Genomic DNA, 18,251 nt, shown 5'->3' with positions numbered 1-18,251 from the left:
TACAGGTGCCCGTCACCAGGCCCAGCTAATTTTTTGTATTTTTAGTAGAGACGGGGTTTCACTGTGTTAGCCAGGATGGTCTTGATCTCCTGACCTCGTGATCCGCCCACCTCGGCCTCCCAAAGTGCTGAGATTACAGGCGTGAGCCACTGCGCCCGGCTGCCTGGCTAATTTTTTGTATTTTTAGTAGAGACGGGGTTTCACCATCGAACTCCTGACCTCGGGATCTGCCCTCCTCGGCCTCCCAAAGTACTGGGATTACAGGCATGAGCCACTGCGCCCAGCCTATTAAAACATTTTAATAGGAAAAAAAAAAAGAAATCCCGGATTTATCTACTGCCTGAGACACAAATACAGACCCATCAGTCATAGGTCCCAAGAAGGTGACTGCTGGCTGGCCCTGTGTTCCCATTTGCCTTCCTCATGCTTTTCCATCTGTTTCTGGTCTTGTTGTTTCTCCCTCCCTGACTAGACTCCCTCCCCAGCCTCCTGTCCTTCAGGGAGGAAAAAGGGCCAGCAGGGACATGTCTTACCCTGAGGGTTTATTAAGATCGCACAGTTCTTGTTCCAGGCGTCTGCCATGCTGTTCTCCTGGCAGCTGGAGGGCTTGCCACCCACAAGGAAACAGCTAAATGAGAGAGAATAGAAACTGAGGGCTACAGGTTGGGTGCAGTGGCTCATGCCTATAATCCCAGCACTTTGGGAAGCCAAGGCAGGAGGATCGCTTGAGACCAGAAGTTCAAGACCAGCCTGGGCAACATAGTGAGATCCTATCTCTACACAAAATTTTTAAAAATTAGCCAGGCGTGGTGGCATGTGTCTGTAGTCCCAGCTACTCAGGAGGCTGTGGTGGGAGGATGGCTTGAGCCCAGCAGTTGGAGGCTTCAGTGAGCTATGATTGCACCACTGCACTCCAGCCTGGGCAACAGAGCAAGACCCTGTCTCAAGAAAAGAAAAGAAAAAAAGGAAAGGAAAGGAAGAAGGAAGAAAGGAAGGAAGAAAGGAAAGAGAAGGAAAGGAAAGGAAAGGAAAGAAAAGAAAAAAAAAAGACAAGACAAAACAAGACAAGACCTGAGGGCCTGAGGAACCGTCTCCCAAACCGAAGCAAAAGTGGACAGGGGGCTGTGTGCAGTGGCTCACACCTGTAATCCCAGCACTTTGGGAGGCCAAGGCAGGCAGATCACCTGAGGTCAGGAGTTTGAGACTAGCCTGGCCAACATGGAGAAGCGCTGTCTCAAATAAAAATACAAAAATTAGCCGGGTGTGGTGGCAAGTGCCTGTAATCCCAGCTACTTGGGAGGCTGAGGCAGGAGAATCACTTGAACCTGGGAGGCGGAAGTTGCAGTGAGCTGAGATCGTGCCACTGCACTCCAGCCTGGGTGACAGAGCGTGACTCTGTCTCAAAAACAACAAAACAAAACAAAAAGTGGACAGGGAAAGAGAGAGGGATACAGGAGAAGAGGACAAAACGGTGCCCTCAAGTAGGAAGGCCAGGAGATGCAGCAGGAAGGAAAAAGGCTAGACCTCAGGGTGAACTTCCCAAGTGGGCCCTCCAAAGAGATCACTAAGCATGGGAGAAATCAGCAGGCGTGGGCGTGGGAAGTCAGAACAGCTTCTTACCAACTCTAATCTTGGAGAGTCTAAACAGGAGAGATTGCCAGTTTCCTGCCAGTAGGGAGGTACAGCACAGAGGGAGTGGGGACACACAGAGGACACTTCCAAGCTGCCCCCCGAGGCCCTTCCCAGGCCCAGCCCCTCCTGCCTGGCTCCCCCGACCCCCAGCTCACCCAGGTTCAGAGGATTCAGGTAACTTCCAGGCGGCCCCCAGCTGCACGGAATCGCCTGCAGGCTTTCTGTCTGGGCGCAGGTTGTCATCCAAGCTGTTGTTGTTGTAGTTCCCTAGAGGAGGGAGTCGTTAAAACAGGCAACAAGGGGCCCCCCAGCAGGCCAGGCCCCAGGGCCACCATCCTCCTGGCACCCTCACTTTTCATTCTACATAGCAAGGTTAACCCTTTCTGTCTCTTTTTCTTCTTTTTTGAGATGGAGTCTTGCTCTGACACCCAGGCTGGAGTGCAGTGGCGCGATCTCAGCTCACTGCAACGTCCACCTCCCAGGTTCAAGCGATTCTCCCGCGTCAGCCTCCCAAATAGCTGGGATTACAGGCATGCACCACCATGCCTGGCTAATTTTTGTATTTTTAGTAGAGACAGGTTTTTGCCATGTTGGCCAGGCTGGTCTCGAACCCTTGACCTCAAGTGATCCACCCTCCTCGGGCTCTCAAAGTGTTGCATTTACAGGTATGAGCCACCGCGCCTGGCCCCTTTCTGTCTCTTCATCTCCGTCTTCCCTTAATTCCTACCTTCATGCCTAATGTCCTCAACCAATTAGTCAGTTGACAAGTACTTAGAACACCTCACAGAGATGTTGGGGGAGCTGGGACCAGGTCACACGCCTACTCATTGTCCCAGCTTTCCCCGCAGGTGCCCAGGAAACTCACCACACAGCCCACAGGGCTGGCCGCCATAGGAGGAGGGGACTGTCACTTCCACCAAGTGGCTCCCGTCGTAGCGAACTTGGAGCCCAAAGTTCGTGTAGAGGAGGACGAAGTTGCTGCTGAGCCTTATGGTCACCCGGCCTTGTGCAAGCCACACAGGTAGGGCCACCCGATGGCCATTCAGCTGCAGAGGCAGGGAGGATGTAGAAAGGAGAGTCAGGAAATAACTCGGGATAAAGGCAAGGACGGGGGCTCATGCCTGCAAACCCAGCACTTCGGGAGGCCGAGGCGGAGGATCGCTTGAGCCCAGGATCTCGAGATCAGCCTGGGCAACATGGAGAAAGCCCGTCTCTACAAAAAGTGAAAAAAAAAAATTAGCCGTGCAGGTGGTGCATGCCTATAGTTGCAGCTACTTAGGAGGCCGAGGTGGGAGGATCACTTGAGCCCAGGGGGTCAAGGCCACAATAAGCTATGATTGCACCACTGCACTCCAGCCTGGGTGATAGAGCAAGACCCTGTCTCAAAAAAAAAAAAAAAACAAAAAAAAAAAACGGCAAAAAACTGGGAGCAGGAGGGGCTGGTGCTGGTAGGTATTTCACAGAGGGAGGAGGGAGTCCAAAGAAGAGGGACTGGGTCAGCTGCAGGTGCCTCCCAGGTGCTCTAAGGAGCCAGAGAGGTGGGCATGCGGGCAAGGAGGGGCACAGGAGAGAAGCAAGCAGGCTGGGTGTTCAGGGTCCAGGAGGCAGGAGGAAGACACCCACCATGACCTTACAGCCTCTGAGCAGTGAGATGCTGAGGTCAAAGACTGTCACGTGGACGGCTTTGATATAGGAGACCTCCAGGTGCCCCCCGCGGTTCTCGTTGGTGGCGCTCACAACAAAATAGCTGTCTTGGGACCTGGACCAGCAAGGCCGGGTCAGGACATAGGTGCAGGTGCCCATGAAGTGGTGCAAGGCGCCATCGAAGGTCAGGTAGTGGGGGTCACCCGAGGCTGTGCAGGTGGCGGCACCTGTAGAGAAGAAGATGGAGTTCACAGTCTCACTCCTCCACGCCCCGGAAGCTTTGACTCAGAGCTGCCATCCTGGAGAGTCCACATTGGCATGGTCCCCACGGCCCATCCACAGATGTGGTGTTTCCCTAGGAAGTGTGGTTGGCTTGGCTTGGAGCTGCCTAAGAGAAGCACTGACGTCCCCAACCTCCCCCTTTGGGTCCTTGAAAATGCTGCCCCTGCTGCCCCTCCCAGGCCCTGGTGGAGACTCAGCTGTCTGGGGAAGCTGCTTTGGGCAGGACCCATCACCTTGCCTGGTGTTGCCTGGGCAGCCCCCAGCTCACCTTCCACCCTGATGGCTCACCTTGGGCATGGCAGCCATAGATACCATCCTGTTGGCCACAGAACTCCTGGGCCCTACACCTCCAGGGCTGGCAGCGAATTCTGTTGTTGCTTTCACAGACGCACAACTCTTTGCAGCCTGGCTTGTACCACCACTCCCCTACCTGGGGAAGACAGCAGGGAAGGAAGAGAAAGTGTTTTTTTTGCTTTGTTTTGTTTTTTCCCAGATCTGACACCAGAGCTCACCAGAGCTGTTCAGATCACTGGCTTAATAGTGGGGAGACATCCTCTCTTCCTGAAGCTCCGAGATTCGCTGCAAAAGCTTGGCATCCATTCGTTTTTTCAGTCACTACATCATTTCTGGGTCTGTTCATCATTTCAACCAAAATTGATCTATCCGAGGCCAGGTGTGGCGGCTCACGCCTGTGATCCCAGCACTTCGGGAGGCCAAGGCGGGTGGATCACTTGAGGTCAGGAGTTTGAGACCAGCCTGGCCAACATGGAGAAACCCCATCTGTACTAAAAATACAAAAATTAGCCTGGCGTGGTAGTGCACATCTGTAATCCCAACTACTTGGGAGGCTTAGGCGGGAGAATCGCTTGAACCTGGGAGGCGGAGGTTGCGGTGAGCTGAGACCGTGCCACTGCACTCCAGCCCGGACAACAGATCGAGACTCTGTCTCAAAAAGAAAAAAACCAAAAACAACAACAAAAAAACAAAAAACAAGGGCCAGGCATGGTGGCTCATGCCTGTAATCCAGCACTTTGGGAGGCCCAGGTGGGCAGATCACAAGGTCAAGAGATCAAGACCATCCTGGCCAACATGGTGAAACCGCCCCCTACCCCGTCTCTACTAAAAATACAAGAATTAGCTGGGCATGGTGGTGCACGCCTGTAGTCCCAGCTACTCGGGAGGCTGAGGCAGGAGAATCACTTGAACCCAGGAGGCGGAAGTTGCAGTGAGCCGAGATCGTGCCACTGCACTCCAGCCTGGCGACAGAGCAAAACTCTGTCTCAAAAACAAAACAAAACAAGAAACGAAAAGAAAAGAAAGAGCTTGCAGGGGGTGTGAAAGCAGGGAGCAGGCCCTTTCTAGCTGCAGGGCTGAGAGGTCCACGCAGCCGCTCACCTTGAAGTAGCTGCCTGCAGGGTGGAGGCATCCACACTGGGAGCGAGGTATGCACTCGAGGCCACTGAGGACGAAGCCCGGATTGCATTCACAGGCCTCCACGCACCGGTCTGAGCAGAACATGCCGGAGAATCCTGAATGGCAGGTGTCAGGGCATGGCTTCGCACACAGGGAGTACTTGCTGTTGGGCGGGCAGGCCATTGCTGGTGGAGGGAGAAGCTTGGGTGAGAAGGAGACGAACAAGCCACGGGGCCGGGTGGGAAACAGGAAGGACACGTTCGGAAGGTTCCCAGCTCCAGGCTTCTGGCCAATCTCGAGAAGAGAGAGTGACTGTGAGAAGCTTCCCCAAGGAGCCTGGCTGGCTCCCTGGGGCTGCAGGGCCAGCACTAAGGCGCCTGCCCTGAGAGCCTTAGATAGACCTATGGTGGGAGCAGATGGACCCACCACTGGCAGCGCTGCTGTGTAGACATGCCCCAGGTGAGCTGTTGGCCCGTAGGGGACTGGGGCCACCTGTGAGGTCTGAGTCAGGGGATAGACCTGCCCTAAAGCAGCTTCCCCAAAGAGCTGGGCCACACCAGGAGCTGGGAGGCAGCCTCGTTGCCTCCCCTGCCTAGGGCCTGTACCGTGTGCCTGCGTGTGATGACTTGGGCTGCACAGAAACACTTTTTTTTTTTTTAAAGACAGAGTTTCGCTCTCACTGCCCAGGCTGTAGTGCAGTGGCGCAATCTCTGCTTACTGCAACCTCCACCTCCCGGGTTCAAGTGATTCTCCTGCCTCAGCCTCCCAAGTAGCTGGGATTACAGGCGCCCGTTGCCACACACAGCTAATTTTTGTATATTTATTTATTTATTATTTTTATTATTTTTTGAGATGGAGTCTCATTCTGTCACCCAGGCTGGAGTGCAGTGGTGCAATCTCGGCTCACTGCAACCTCCGCCTCCCAGGTTCAAGCAATTCTCCTGCCTCAGCCTCCAAGTAGCTGGGATTACAGGTACCCATTGCCACACACAGCTAATTTCTGTATTTTTATTTATTTATTTATTTATTTATTTATTTATTTATTTATTTTATTTTATTTTTTGAGATGGAGTCTCACTCTGTCGCCCAGGCTGGAGTGCAGTGGCGCAATCTCGGCTCACTGCAACCTCTGCCTCCCGGGTTCAAGCGATTCTCCTGCCTCAGCCTCCAGTGTAGCTGGGACTACAGGCATATGCCACCATGCCTGGCTAATTTTGGTATGTTTAGTAGAGACGGGGTGTTGGCCAGGCTGGTCCCAAACTCCTGATCTCATGATCCACCTGCCTCGGACTCCCAAAGTGCTGGGATTACAGGTGTGAGCCACCGTGCCCGGCCTCTCCTCTGAGTTTGGCACAACTCACGGCAGAAGTGGGGTTCCCTCCAGGGCTTCACGGCGTGGCCTGCGTCCTGGCAGGTGGTGGTCATGGTGGACATGTGTGTGCACAGCAGGTGCTGCAGCCCCTGGAATCCGCACATATCAAGCATGCAGCTGTCGAAGAAGGAAGTGGCCTTCACGTGCAGCAGGCATGTCCTGAGGGGAGTGACCAAGTCAGGGGGAATGCAGTGGAAGGGGGTAGAGCCTTGGAGGAGCCCAGGTGCCAAGCATCGCCCCTGTGCGACCCTGCCTGCCCTCCTTCATACTCAAATGGGCTATGAGTGTCGACCAGCCGTCCACAGAACCCTGGCCCCGACATGCTGCTCTGCAGAGATGAATCACAAGACGGGGAATTCACCACCTGGTACTTCTGACACCTGCAAGAGACCCACCCCAAACTCCCTAAAGACAAAGGCTCGCTTCCAGCTCATCCCTAACCCAGCAGGCAGCAAGGCTGGCAGGCCGGGACCGGCAAACCAGCCTGTCAGCTGGGAAACCCCTCCCAGAGGATGTTTGAACACCGAGCCCTGACCAGGCACTGTGGGAGGCCGAGGCAAGGAGAATCGCTTGAGCCCAGGAGTTCCAGGCCAGCCTGGGTAACACACTGAGATCCCATCTCTTTAAAAATAAATATGAAATTAGCTGGGTTTGGTGGCGCACGTCCATAGCCCCAGCTACTCAGGAGGCTGAGGTGAGAGAATCTGTTGAGCCCAGGAGTTGGAGCCTGCAGTGAGCTGTGATTGAACCACTGCACTCCAGCCTGGGCGACAGAGCAAGGCCCTGTCTCTAAAAACAAACAAACAAACAAACAAAAAAGAATATTGAGCAACTGAAAGAACAACTTGAAGTCTCCAGGGTAGAGAGGAGAAAGGGGCAATGCCAGTCATTTTTTAAAGGGAGGGCACAGGCTGGGTGTGGTGGTGATGCCTGTAATCCCGGCCTTTTGCATTTTGGGAGGCCAGGGCAGGTAAATCACCTGAGGTCAGGAGTTCGAAACCAGCCTGGCCAACATGATGAAACCCCGTCTCTACTAAAAATACAAAAATCAGACAGGTGGGGTGGCATGTGCCTATAATCTCAGCTACTTGGGAGACTGAGGTGTGAGAATCACTTGAGCCCAGGAGGCAGAGGTTTCAGTGAGCTGAGATTGCACAACTACACTCTAGCCTGGGTGACACAGCAAGACTCCATCTCAAAAAAAAAAAAACAGTTGGGGAGGGCCAGCAGCCTGGTCAACCCCCCATCTGGTGAGAACCCCATGTCTACCAAAAAATTTTGTTAAAGTTAGCTGGGCATGGTGTAGTCCAAGCTACTTGGGAGGCAGAGAAGGGAGGATTGCTTGAGCTCAGGAGTTTGAGGCTGCAGTAAGCCACGATTGTGCCATTGCACTCCAGCTTGGAAGACAGAGGGAGATCCCATCTCAAAAAAAAAAAAAAAAAGGTGGGGGGGAGGGCTGGACGTGGTGGTGTGGTGGCTCACACCTGTAATCCCAGCACTTTGAGAGGCCAAGGCAGGTGGATCACTTGAGGCCAGGAGTTTGAGACCAGCCTGGCCAACATGGTGAAACCCCATCTCTACAAAAATACTAAAATTAGCTGTGTGTGGTGGCAGGTGCCTGTAATCCCAGCTACTCGGGAGACTGAGGCAGGATAATTGCTTGAGCCTGGGAGGCGGAGGTTGCAGTGAGCTGAGATCGCACCACTGCACTCCAGCCTGAGCGACAGAAGGAGACTCCATCTCAAAAAAAAAAAAAAAAGAGAGTTCCAGGAAGGGGACGGAACCTTCCCAGGGCCCCGGTGGGAGGCCTCCTTGCTCACTCCTGGTCCTCGTCCTGGTCCGTCTGCCAGCTGTTCCCCAGCTCCTCCTTGTCTCCTGCTGGGCTGCCGTCCGACTTCAGGTGGTCATTGTCACTGTTGCCATCATAGTTCCCACACAAACCACAGAGTTTGCCAGAGTAGGTGCTAGGGGAACAGGAGAGGAGCTGGCGTTAATGGAGAGAAGAAGCCTCGGTCCTCGAGGGGCAGTGGCAGAGAAGGCAAGGAGCTGGGATCCCAAAACAGAGGGCGTGAGGAGGATGAAGAGGTGCGGACTGGACAAGAGGACCCCATGGCCCTCCCCCAAGCCTCCTTCCCCTCTGTTCATTGTCCAGCCACAGCAAACCCCTTGCTGGCCCTAAAACACTCCCACTTTATTTATTTATTTATTTATTTATCCTTTTTTTCAGATGGAGTCTCTCTCTGTCACCTAGGCTAGAGGGCAGTGGCGCAACCTTGGCTCACTGCAACCTCCACCTCCCGGGTTCTAGTGATTCTCCTGCCTCAGCCTTCCGAGTAGCTGGGATTACAGGCACACACCACCACGCCCAGCTAATTTTTTGGTATTTTTAGTAGAGATGGGGTTTCACCATGTTGGCCAGGCTGGTCTCAAACTCCTAATCTGCCTGCCTCGGCCTCCCAGAGTGCTGGGATTACAGGTGTCAGCCACCGTGCCTGGCCAAATTATTTATTTATTTTTTTATTTATTTTAGAGATAGAGTCACCCTCTGTGGCTCAGGCTGGAGCACAGTGGTGCAATCTCGGCTCACTGCAGCCTCCAACTCCTGGGTTCAAGTGATTCTCCCACCTCAGCCTCCTGAGTAGCTGAGACTACAGGCAAGTACCACCACGAGAAGCTAATTTTTTTTTAAGAGACAGGATCTCACTATGTTGTCCAGGCTGGTCTGGAACTCCTGGCCTCAAGTGATCCTCTTGCTTCGGCCTCCCAGCATGCTGAGATTATAGGTGCAGGCCACTACGCCTGGCTAATATTTAAATTTTTTTGTGGAGATATGGTCTCACTATGTTGCCCAGGCTGGTCTGGAATTCCTGGCCCCAAGGGATTCTCCCACCTCAGCCTCCCAAAGTTCAGGGCTACAGGCGGGAACCCCTGCACCTGGCCTCTATAAAGTATTTTTATAAAGTCTTTCTTTCGCCGGGCACAGTGGCTCCCCTGTAATTCCAAGACTTTGGGAGGCCGAGGCAGGAGGATCGCCTGAAGTCAGGAGTTCGAGACAAGCCTGGGCAACATGGTGATATCCCGTCTCTACTAAAAACAAAAATTAGCTGGGCATGGTGGTGTGCGCCTGTAATCCCAGCTACTTGGGAGGCTGAGGCAGGAGAATTGCTTGAACCTGGGAGGCAGAGGTTGCAGTGAGCCGAGATAGCACCACTGCACTCCAGCCTAGGGAACAGAGCGAGAGATCCTGTCTCAAAAAAAAGAAGAAGAAGAATCTTGCTTTCCCTTGTTTTGTCCATCTGGGGAGCCACTCTTCCTTCGAGAATGGGACCAGGTGACTGCCCTTCGGAAAGCCTCCAGAACTCACTAGTGCTCCTTCTAGCACATTCCCAAAGCATGTACATCCATCCTGCTATCTATCACATGCCCCGAAACCATTTTCTCCTGTCTCCTGGTCCAAAGGGATCCCTGCCACTTAAGCAGGGTGCTTCCCATCCGTGAATGCATAAAGGATCAAGTAGTGGTGCCAGGGATGGAAGGGGAGTGGGCAGGGTGGGCAGCAGGAAGAAGAGGCAGCAGGAAGAAGAGGCAGCAGGAAGAAGTGGCAGCTGCCTGGCTGGGACACTGCCTTACCTGGACACAGTAACATACAGCTGCTGGTCACCATCCCATCTCACCCACAAACCGAACTCCGTCTGCAGCTCCACAAACCGCCCGCTTGCACCCAGGAAGACGCCTTTAGAGGGTATGGCTGGGAGAGTAACTTGCTGACCCCCAACCTGGAAGGCAGGGCAGAGGCAAGAGACAGACAGAGCTGGGGGTCAAGGAGGACCCCAGCAGACTTTCATTTCCATAGCTGGGAGGCAGGACACCATCCACAGCAGCCTAACAATCTCATCCACCAGGAGTGGACTGGAGCTTCCTCACCACTGTTTTGTTTTTGTTTTTGTTTTTAGGAGACAGTGTCTTACTATGTTGCCTAGGCTGGAGTGCAATGGTGCAATCACAGCTCACTGCAGCCTCGACCTCCCAGGCTCCAGCAATCCTCCCACCTCAGCCTCTGGAGTAGAGGGGACAACAGGCAAGTGCCACCACACCAGGCTAATTTTTTCTATTTTTTAAGAGACAGGGTCTTGCTATCTTGCTATCTTGCCCAGGCTGGCTTCAAACTCCTGGCCTCAAGCAATCCTCCCACTTTAGCCTCCCAAGGAGCTGGGATTGCAGGTCACTGTCTTGTTGAACCCCATCCGTGGAAAGGTTCAGGGATTGGAAGGGTCGGCCAGGACACATAGTCAGACCCTGCAAGGATGGTGGGGGTGGAATGGGGCTCACCAGAGTGCGTCTGCCCTTAAGCAGGGTGACGGTGCTCTCGGGCAGGGTCATGTAGACTTTGCTCAGGCAGGACATGCCTTCCTGTCCCTGCTCCTCATTCTTGGCTGTCACCCTGAAGAATGGGTCTGGGTGGGGAGAGGAATGAAGAGAGCCCAGTGGCTCATTTCTGAACATCTGCCGCGAGCAGTGCCCTGAGCCTGGCGCCGCAGGGAGAGATGAGCGCCACCGAGACACCAGCCCCAAAGTCCAGTAGGGGAGGCCGGATCCACACAGGAGCAGACCACGACTGCCTCTTCCAGAAGAGCCTGCAGCCGCAGCGTGTCTGTCTCCACTCAGTGGCTGGAACATCCTCCAGGGCGTCTGTGCTCCCTAACCACTGCCACTGCCTTCTTTGCTTTTTGTCTTTAACTTCATTTATGTGTGTATTTATTTATTTTTCGAGACAAGATCTCACTTTGCTACCCAGGCTGGAGTGCAGTGGTGTGATCATAGCTCACTGCAGCCTCCAACTCTTGGGCTCAAGCGATCCTCCTGCCTCAGCCTCCCAACTAGCTGGGACTATAGGTGTGTCCCACCATACCCAGCTGGTTTTTTAATTTTTTTTTTTTTTTGAGACAGAGTTTTGCTCTTGCTGCTTAGGCTAGAGTGCAGGAGTGCAGTGGCTCGATCTTGGCTCACTGCAACCTCCGCCTCCCAGGTTCAAGCAATTCTCCTGCCTCAGCCTCCCAAGTAGCTGGGATTACAGGTGCCTGCCACCAAGCCTGGCTAATTTTTTATATTTTTAGTAGAGACGGGGTTTCACCATGTTGACCAGGCTGGTCTCAAACTCCTGACCTCAGGTGAACCACCCACCTCGGCTTCCCAAAGTGTTGGGATTACAGGCGTAAGCCACTGAGCCCGGCCTGATTTTTAATTTTTTTTTCATGGAGATGAGAGTCCTGCTGTGTTGCCTAGGCTGGTCTCAAACTCCTGGATTCAAGTGATCCTCCTGCCTCAGCCTCCCAAAGTGCTGAGGTTACCAGTGTGAGTCACTGTGCCTGGCCTTCAACCCTCACCTTACAGAAGAACTTGCTCCTATCTTGCCTCTTCCCCCATCTGTGCCCTGCCCCTTCCTGCCACCCACCATGCCCCATGCCTAGCAGCGCTGCCCACAGACCCTCCCCCCAGGCCGCAGCGGCATCTCCAGGGCCTACCTGTTGAGTTGCCACAGGGCTGGACCAAGATGTAAGTGCACTTGCCCATGAAGCCAAAGTGCCTCCCGTCAAAGGTGACATAATGAGGGTCTCCGTAGACCAAGCAGGTGGCAGTGCCTGCTGGGAGGGGGAAGGAGAACAGGCGAAGCTGCTTCTGTGGCTCCTCCAGGCTGGACCGCACATGCCGGCCCACCCGCTGCCCGGTGGCAGGCCCCCAATCCTCTGCTCAAGCTAGGGATTGGGATCCTGGCGTCACGTCTACTCCAACTGGCTGGCAGGCGGGGACAGCATGGGGAGGGGCTCTCACCGTAGGGGTGGCATCCATACTGGCCATTCTTAAGCTGGCACACGGTGTGTGTCCCACACTGAGAGATCTGGCACTCGACCCGACTGCCCGGTCAGCAGCGGCAATGTTCTGTGCAGTTGGGGCTGAACCACTCTGCCCCAGGCTGGGAGAAAGGGATGTGAGGTCACACAGTCATATAGCTCCTAGAGTACTTCTCCCTTTGCCTTTCTTTTTCATTTATTTATTTATTTATTTATTTATTTATTTGAGATGGAGTCTCGCTCTGTTGCCCAAGCTGGAGTGCAGTGGCGCAATCTCGGCTCACTGCAACCTCCACCTCCAGGGCTCAAGCAATTCTCCTGCTTCAGCCTCCCGAGTAGCTGGGATTACAGGTGCCCACTACCACGCCCAGCGAATTTTTTGTATTTTTAGTACAGATGGGGCTTTTCCATGTTGGCCAGGCTGGTCTCAAACTCCTGACCTCAGGAGATCTGCCTGCCTTGGCTTCCCAAAGTGCCTGGATTACAGGCATGAGCCACTGTGCCCAGCCCTTCCCTCCCTCCCTTCCTTCCTTCCTTCCTTTCTTTTCCTTCCTTCCTTCCCTTCCTTCCTTCCCTTCCTTCCTTCTTTTCTTTCTTTCTTTTTTTTTTTTTTGATGGAGTCTCACTCTATCGCCCCAGCTGGAGAGCAATGGCATGATCTCAGCTCACTGCAATCTCTGCCTCCCAGGTTCAAGTGATTCTCGTGCCTCAGCCTCCTGAGTAGCTGGGATTACAGGCACCTGCCACCATGCCCAGCTAATTTTTGTATTTTCAGTGGAGACGGGGTTTCACTATGTTGACCAGGCTGGCCTCGAACTCCTGACCTCAGGTGATCCACCCGCCTCAGCCTCCCAAAGTGCTGGGATTACAGGCGTGAGCCTCCGTGCCCGGCTGTTCTTCCTTTCCCTCCGCCATGCCCGGGAGAGAGGCTGCTCTCCCATGCAGACCTGACCTTCCTCATGTGATTCCTCTCCCCACCACCTACTTGATATTCCCACCACGACGGCACATTTGCACGTGCTTTTCTCTCCCCCCAGAATGCTCTTCTTTCCTCCCACTTGTTTTTGTTTTTGTTTTTTAAGAGACAGGGTCTCTCACTCTGTTGCCCAGGCTGGAGTGCAGTGGCGCAATCATGGCACTGCAGCCTTGACCCCCTGGGCTCAAACCATCCTCCTGCCTCAACCTCCCAAGTATCTGGGACTACAGGCACATGCCACCATGCCCGACTTTTTTTTTTTTTTTAACGTTTTGGAGAGATGGAGTCTTGCTGTGTTGCCTAGGCTGGTGTTGAATTCCTGAGATCAAGTGACCCTCCTGCCTTGGCCTCCCAAAATGCTGGTATTACAGGCATGAGCCACTGCACCCAGCCTTATGTCTGTCTGTTTTTTTTTTTTTTTTTTTTTTTTTTTGAGACGGAGTCTCACTCTGTCACCCAGGCTGGAGTGAAGTGGCGTGATCTTGGCTCACTGCAACCTCCGCCTCCCGGGTTCAAGCGATTCTCATGCCTCAGCCTCCCGAGTAGCTGGAATTATAGGTGTGCACCACCACGCCTCGCTAATTTTTGTATTTTTAGTAGAGACTTGGTTTCTCCATGTTGGCCAGGCTGGTCTCGAACTCCTGACCTCAGGTGATCCGCCCGCCTTGGCCTCCCAAAGTGCTAGGATTACAGGCATGAGCCACTGCACCCAGCCAATATCTGTCTTTACCCAACATCTTAGCCCTCCCATGAGTGCTCTCATTCAGTAAATACTTGCTGAATGAAGGAGTAAACCAAGACCCCATGTGTCTCTCTGAATCTGAGGGCATTATGAGGGCAAGGACCACAACCTATTCGTGGCGACCACAGTGCCAGCAGAGTAGAAAGTACTAAATAGGCTGGGTGCGGTGGTTCACCACTGTAATCCCAGCACTTTGGGAGGCTGAGGTGGGAGGATGGGTTGAGCCCAGGAGTTCATAGACCAGCCTGGGCAACAGAGCCAGACCCCATCTCTACCAAAAAAAAAAACCCCAAAAAACAAACAAAAAAAACACACCTTTGAAGAAAGTACTAAATGAACATTTGTTGAATGCATAAATGAATCTATTAGAAGTGAATACAGCCAGGCGCGGTGGCTCACGCCTGTAATCCCAACACTTTGGAAGGCTGAGGCAGGCGGATCGCCTGAGGTCGGGAGTTCAAGACCAGCCTTACTAACATGAAGAAACCCCATCTCTACCAAAAATACAAAATTAGCTGGGCGTGGTGGCGCATGCCCGTAATCCCAGCTACTCCGGAGTCTGAGGCAGGAGAATCGCTTGAACCTGGGAGGCGGAGGTTGCAGTGAGCGGAGATGGCACCATTGCACTCCAGCGTGGGCAACAAGAGCGAAACTCTGTCTCAAAAACAAACAGACAAACAAACACAGCTAGAATGGTTTTTGCATCAATAGAGGACTGTGAGTGAATAGTTTGTCAAAAAAAAAACAAAAAAACAAAAGTGAATACATGCCTCCTAGGGCAGAGGGAAGAGCTTCTTGGTGCCAATGGTTTTGACAGATCTTTCTGCCCAGGCTGTGGCTGAAGCTAATCTCAGCAGCAACTCAGAGAGACCCAGGAGACTGGTTAAAGGGGGCAGGGGAAAGAAATAATAGTCCCAAAAGGGACAAGCAGAAGCTCTGATGTCAATGGGAAGAACACCTGCAGCTGGGAAGAGGCTCTGGACATTAATGAATAGCTTAATGCACTTTTCTTTTTTTTTTTTTTGAGACAGGGTGTCACTCTGTCGCCCAGGCTGGAGTGCAGAGGCACAATCATAGCTCACTGCAGCGTCAAACTCCTGGGCTCAACCAATCCCTCCACTTCGGCCTGCTAAAGTGTTGGGATTACAGCTGTGAGTCACCACGCTGGGCCCTTTAATGCACTTTTAATTAATAGGTTGCATATATTTATCATAAATTGCTAATGATAATAATTAACACTTATTAAGTAATTGTATGTGTTAGGACTTAATTTCATCTTTACAATAATCTTATATGAGGTAGAAAATCTTACTGTGTACACTTTATAAATATGGATAAAAGATTTAAAGACGTAAAGAATATATGGTGAAACCCTATCTCTACTAAAAATACAAAAATTAGCCAGGCGTGGTGGCGTGAGCCTGTTATCCCAGCTACATGCGGGGCTGAGGCAGAGAATTGCTTGAACCCGGGAGGTGGAGGTTGTAGTGAGCTAAGATCGTGCCACTGCACTCCAGCCTGGGTGACAGAGCTAGACTCTGCCTCAAAAAAAAATAAAATAAAATAAAAAAAGAAATGTGCCCAGCCGGACACGGTGACTTATGCCTATAATCCCAGCACTTTGGGAGGCTGAGGCAGGAGGACTGTTTGAGGCCAAGAGTTTGAGACCAGGCTGTGCAACGTAGTGAGACCCCATCCCTACAAAACAAATTTAAAAATAAAACAATTTTAGGCTAGGCACAGTGGCTCACGCCTGTAATCCCAGCACTTTGGTAAGCCGAGGCGGACAGATCACTTGAGGCCAGGAGTTCAAGAACAGCCTGGCCAACAGGGCGAAACCCTAGAGCTGGGCACAGTGGCTCATCCCTGTAATCCCAAGACTTTGGGAGGCCGAGGCTGAGGCGTAATTACAGGATTACACCCCTGTAATCCCAAGACTTTGGGAGGTCAAGATCATCCTGGCCAACATGGTGAAACCCCGTTTCTACTAAAAATACAAAAATTAGCCAGTCGTGGTGGTGCAGGCCTGTGGCCCCAGCTACTCAGGAGGCTGAGGCAGGATAGTTGCTTGAGCCCCAGAGGCGGAGGTTGCAGTGAGCCGAGATCACACCTCTGCATTCCAGCCTGGGTGACAGAGCAAGACCCTGTCTCAAAAATATAAAAAATAAGAAATACTCCATTTATTTATTTATTTATTTTTATTTTTAATTTTTTGAGACAGAGTCTCACTTTGTCGCCCAGGCTGGAGTGCGGTGGCATGATCTCGGCTCACTGCAAGCTCTGCCTCCCGGGTTCACGCCATTCTCCTGCCTCAGCCTCTGGAGTAGCTGGGACTACAGGCACCCACCACCACGCTCAGCTAATTTTTTTGTATTTTCAGTAGAGACGGGGTTTCACTGTGTTAGCCAGGATGGTCTCGATCTCCTGACCTTGTGATCTGCCCACCTCAGCCTCCCAAAGTGCTGGGATTACAGGCGTGAGCCACCGTGCCTGGCCAGAAATACTTTTTTTAAAGGAATGAAGTCCTGATGCATGCTACAGTATGGATGGCCCAGAAAACATTACACTCAGTGAAAGAAGCCAAACACAAAGGCTCACATATTGCATGATTCCATTTGTATGAACTGTCCAGAACTGGCAAATCCATGGATATAGGAAAGAAATGTGTGGTTGCCAGGGGCTGGGGGAAGGCGGAGTGGGGAGTGGCTGCTAATAGGTATAGGATTTCTTTTTGGAGTGATGAAAGTGTTTGGATTAGAAAGTGATGATGGTTGCACAACCTTAGGAATATACTAAAAACCACAGAATTGCTTTTGCTTTTTTTTTTTTTTTTTTTTAAGACGGTGTCTTGCTCTGTTGCCCAGGCTGAAGTGCAGTGACACAATCATGGCTCACTACAGCCTCAGCCTCCTAGGCTCAAGTGATCCTCCCACCTCAGCCTCCCGAGTAGCTGGGACTACAGGCGTGCGCCACCACACCCAGCTAATTTTTTTTTTTTTTTTTTAATTTTAAAGTGGAGACAGGGTCTCACTATGTTGCCTAGGCTGGTCTCAAACTCCTGAGCTCAAGCAACCCTCTCGCCTTGGCCCCCCAAAGTGCTGGGATTACAGGTTTGAGCTACCGTGCCCGGCCTAGAATTGTACACTTTAAAAGGGTGAATTTTATGAAATATGGATTATATCTCAATAACAAACAAGGAGAAGGAAGCCTCGTGGTTGAGTCCTGACATTCCCACCCACTCCAGCCCTGCCATCCCTCTCGCTCTGGGCAGTCCTCCCCATTTCCTCTGAAGTCACCATGGACTACTTCAGCTCTCCTCTGAGAGTACTAGAAGCATCTAGAAGCAACTAGAAGGCTTCTACCAGAAGCATCCCTTTCCCTGACTGTCTCCTAGTCATTGTCTCTGACTTTCAGCCTTGGCCCACGCTCCATCCACCTCATACCTGTACTGGATCTGGAGGTTGTGGTAGTGCCCAGAATCACACTGGTCATAGGGGCACTTGGAGCATGTGGAGACATCACCAAGGCTGCCAGCCCAGTGGCTGTGGGGCTGGGATGGGGTGGCCTCAGGGCTGTGAGCTTCTCTGTGGGAATGGTGGGTTTTTCCGTGGGGATGGTGGGTTTTTCCATGGAGATGGTGGGTTTTTCTGTGGGGATGGTGAGTTTTTCTGGGGAGATGGTGGGTTTTTCTGTGGGGATGGTGAGTTTTTCTGTGGAAATGGTAGTCTCTTCAGTGGGGATGGTGGGTTTTTCCGTGGGGATGGTGGGTTTTTCCGTGGGGATGGTGGGTTTTTCCGTGGGGATGCTGGGTTTTTCTGTAGGGATGACAGGCTCTTCCATGGAGGTGGTGGTCTCCTCAGTGGGGGTGGTGGGCTCTTCTGTGGGGACGGTGGGTTTTTCTGTGGAAATGGTGGGTTTTTCTGAGGGAATGGTAGGTTTTTCTGAGGGAATGGTGGGTTTTTCTGTGAGGATGGTAGGTTTTTCTGAGGGAATGGTGGGTTTTTCTGAGGGCATGTTGGGTTTTTCTGAAGGAATGGTGGGTTTTTCTGTGGAGATGGTGGGTTTTTCTGTGGGAATGGTGGGCTTTTCTTTGGGGACTGTGGGCTTTTCTGTGGTGACACTGGGTTTTTCTATGGAAACTGTAGGTTTCTTGGTGGAGATTGTAGGGTTTTCTGTGAGGCCAGTGGTTTCAGAAGGGCCAGTGGAAGAAACTGGAGATACGGGAGGAAGCTCTGGTAGCACTTTTACTGCAAAGAAAAAAAAGAATCCCTGGAGCTTAGTCAAAACCATACCACCACCCTCTTTACTGCCATCTAATTGGAGTGGGCTCCCATGGGTGGC

The 18,251-nt window shown here is 52.4% G+C and overlaps 1 protein-coding gene across 1 annotated transcript in view; it reads right to left on the bottom strand.

Annotated features, from left to right (window-relative positions):
* ZAN (zonadhesin) overlaps window positions 1-11,929 on the bottom strand; it is a 36,157-nt gene extending 24,228 nt beyond the window's left edge. Inside the window, exons 1-12 of the mRNA XM_055115250.2 lie at window positions 11,866-11,929; window positions 10,673-10,797; window positions 9,974-10,119; window positions 8,164-8,307; window positions 6,613-6,723; window positions 6,333-6,502; window positions 4,954-5,156; window positions 3,847-3,988; window positions 3,256-3,503; window positions 2,498-2,678; window positions 1,788-1,899; window positions 534-628 (exon numbers count right to left, since the gene is read on the bottom strand). Of these exons, the coding sequence (XP_054971225.1) occupies window positions 534-628; window positions 1,788-1,899; window positions 2,498-2,678; window positions 3,256-3,503; window positions 3,847-3,988; window positions 4,954-5,156; window positions 6,333-6,502; window positions 6,613-6,723; window positions 8,164-8,307; window positions 9,974-10,119; window positions 10,673-10,797; window positions 11,866-11,914 (1,726 nt within the window). The 5' untranslated portion in view covers window positions 11,915-11,929. The remainder of the gene's footprint in view (window positions 1-533; window positions 629-1,787; window positions 1,900-2,497; window positions 2,679-3,255; window positions 3,504-3,846; window positions 3,989-4,953; window positions 5,157-6,332; window positions 6,503-6,612; window positions 6,724-8,163; window positions 8,308-9,973; window positions 10,120-10,672; window positions 10,798-11,865) is intronic.
* Between the last annotated feature and the right edge of the window lie 6,322 nt (window positions 11,930-18,251).

This window comes from Pan paniscus, chromosome 6 (genome assembly GCF_029289425.2).
Source record: "Pan paniscus chromosome 6, NHGRI_mPanPan1-v2.0_pri, whole genome shotgun sequence".
Taxonomy (NCBI): Eukaryota; Metazoa; Chordata; class Mammalia; order Primates; family Hominidae; genus Pan; species Pan paniscus.
This window is presented reverse-complemented; position numbering and strand designations above follow the sequence as displayed.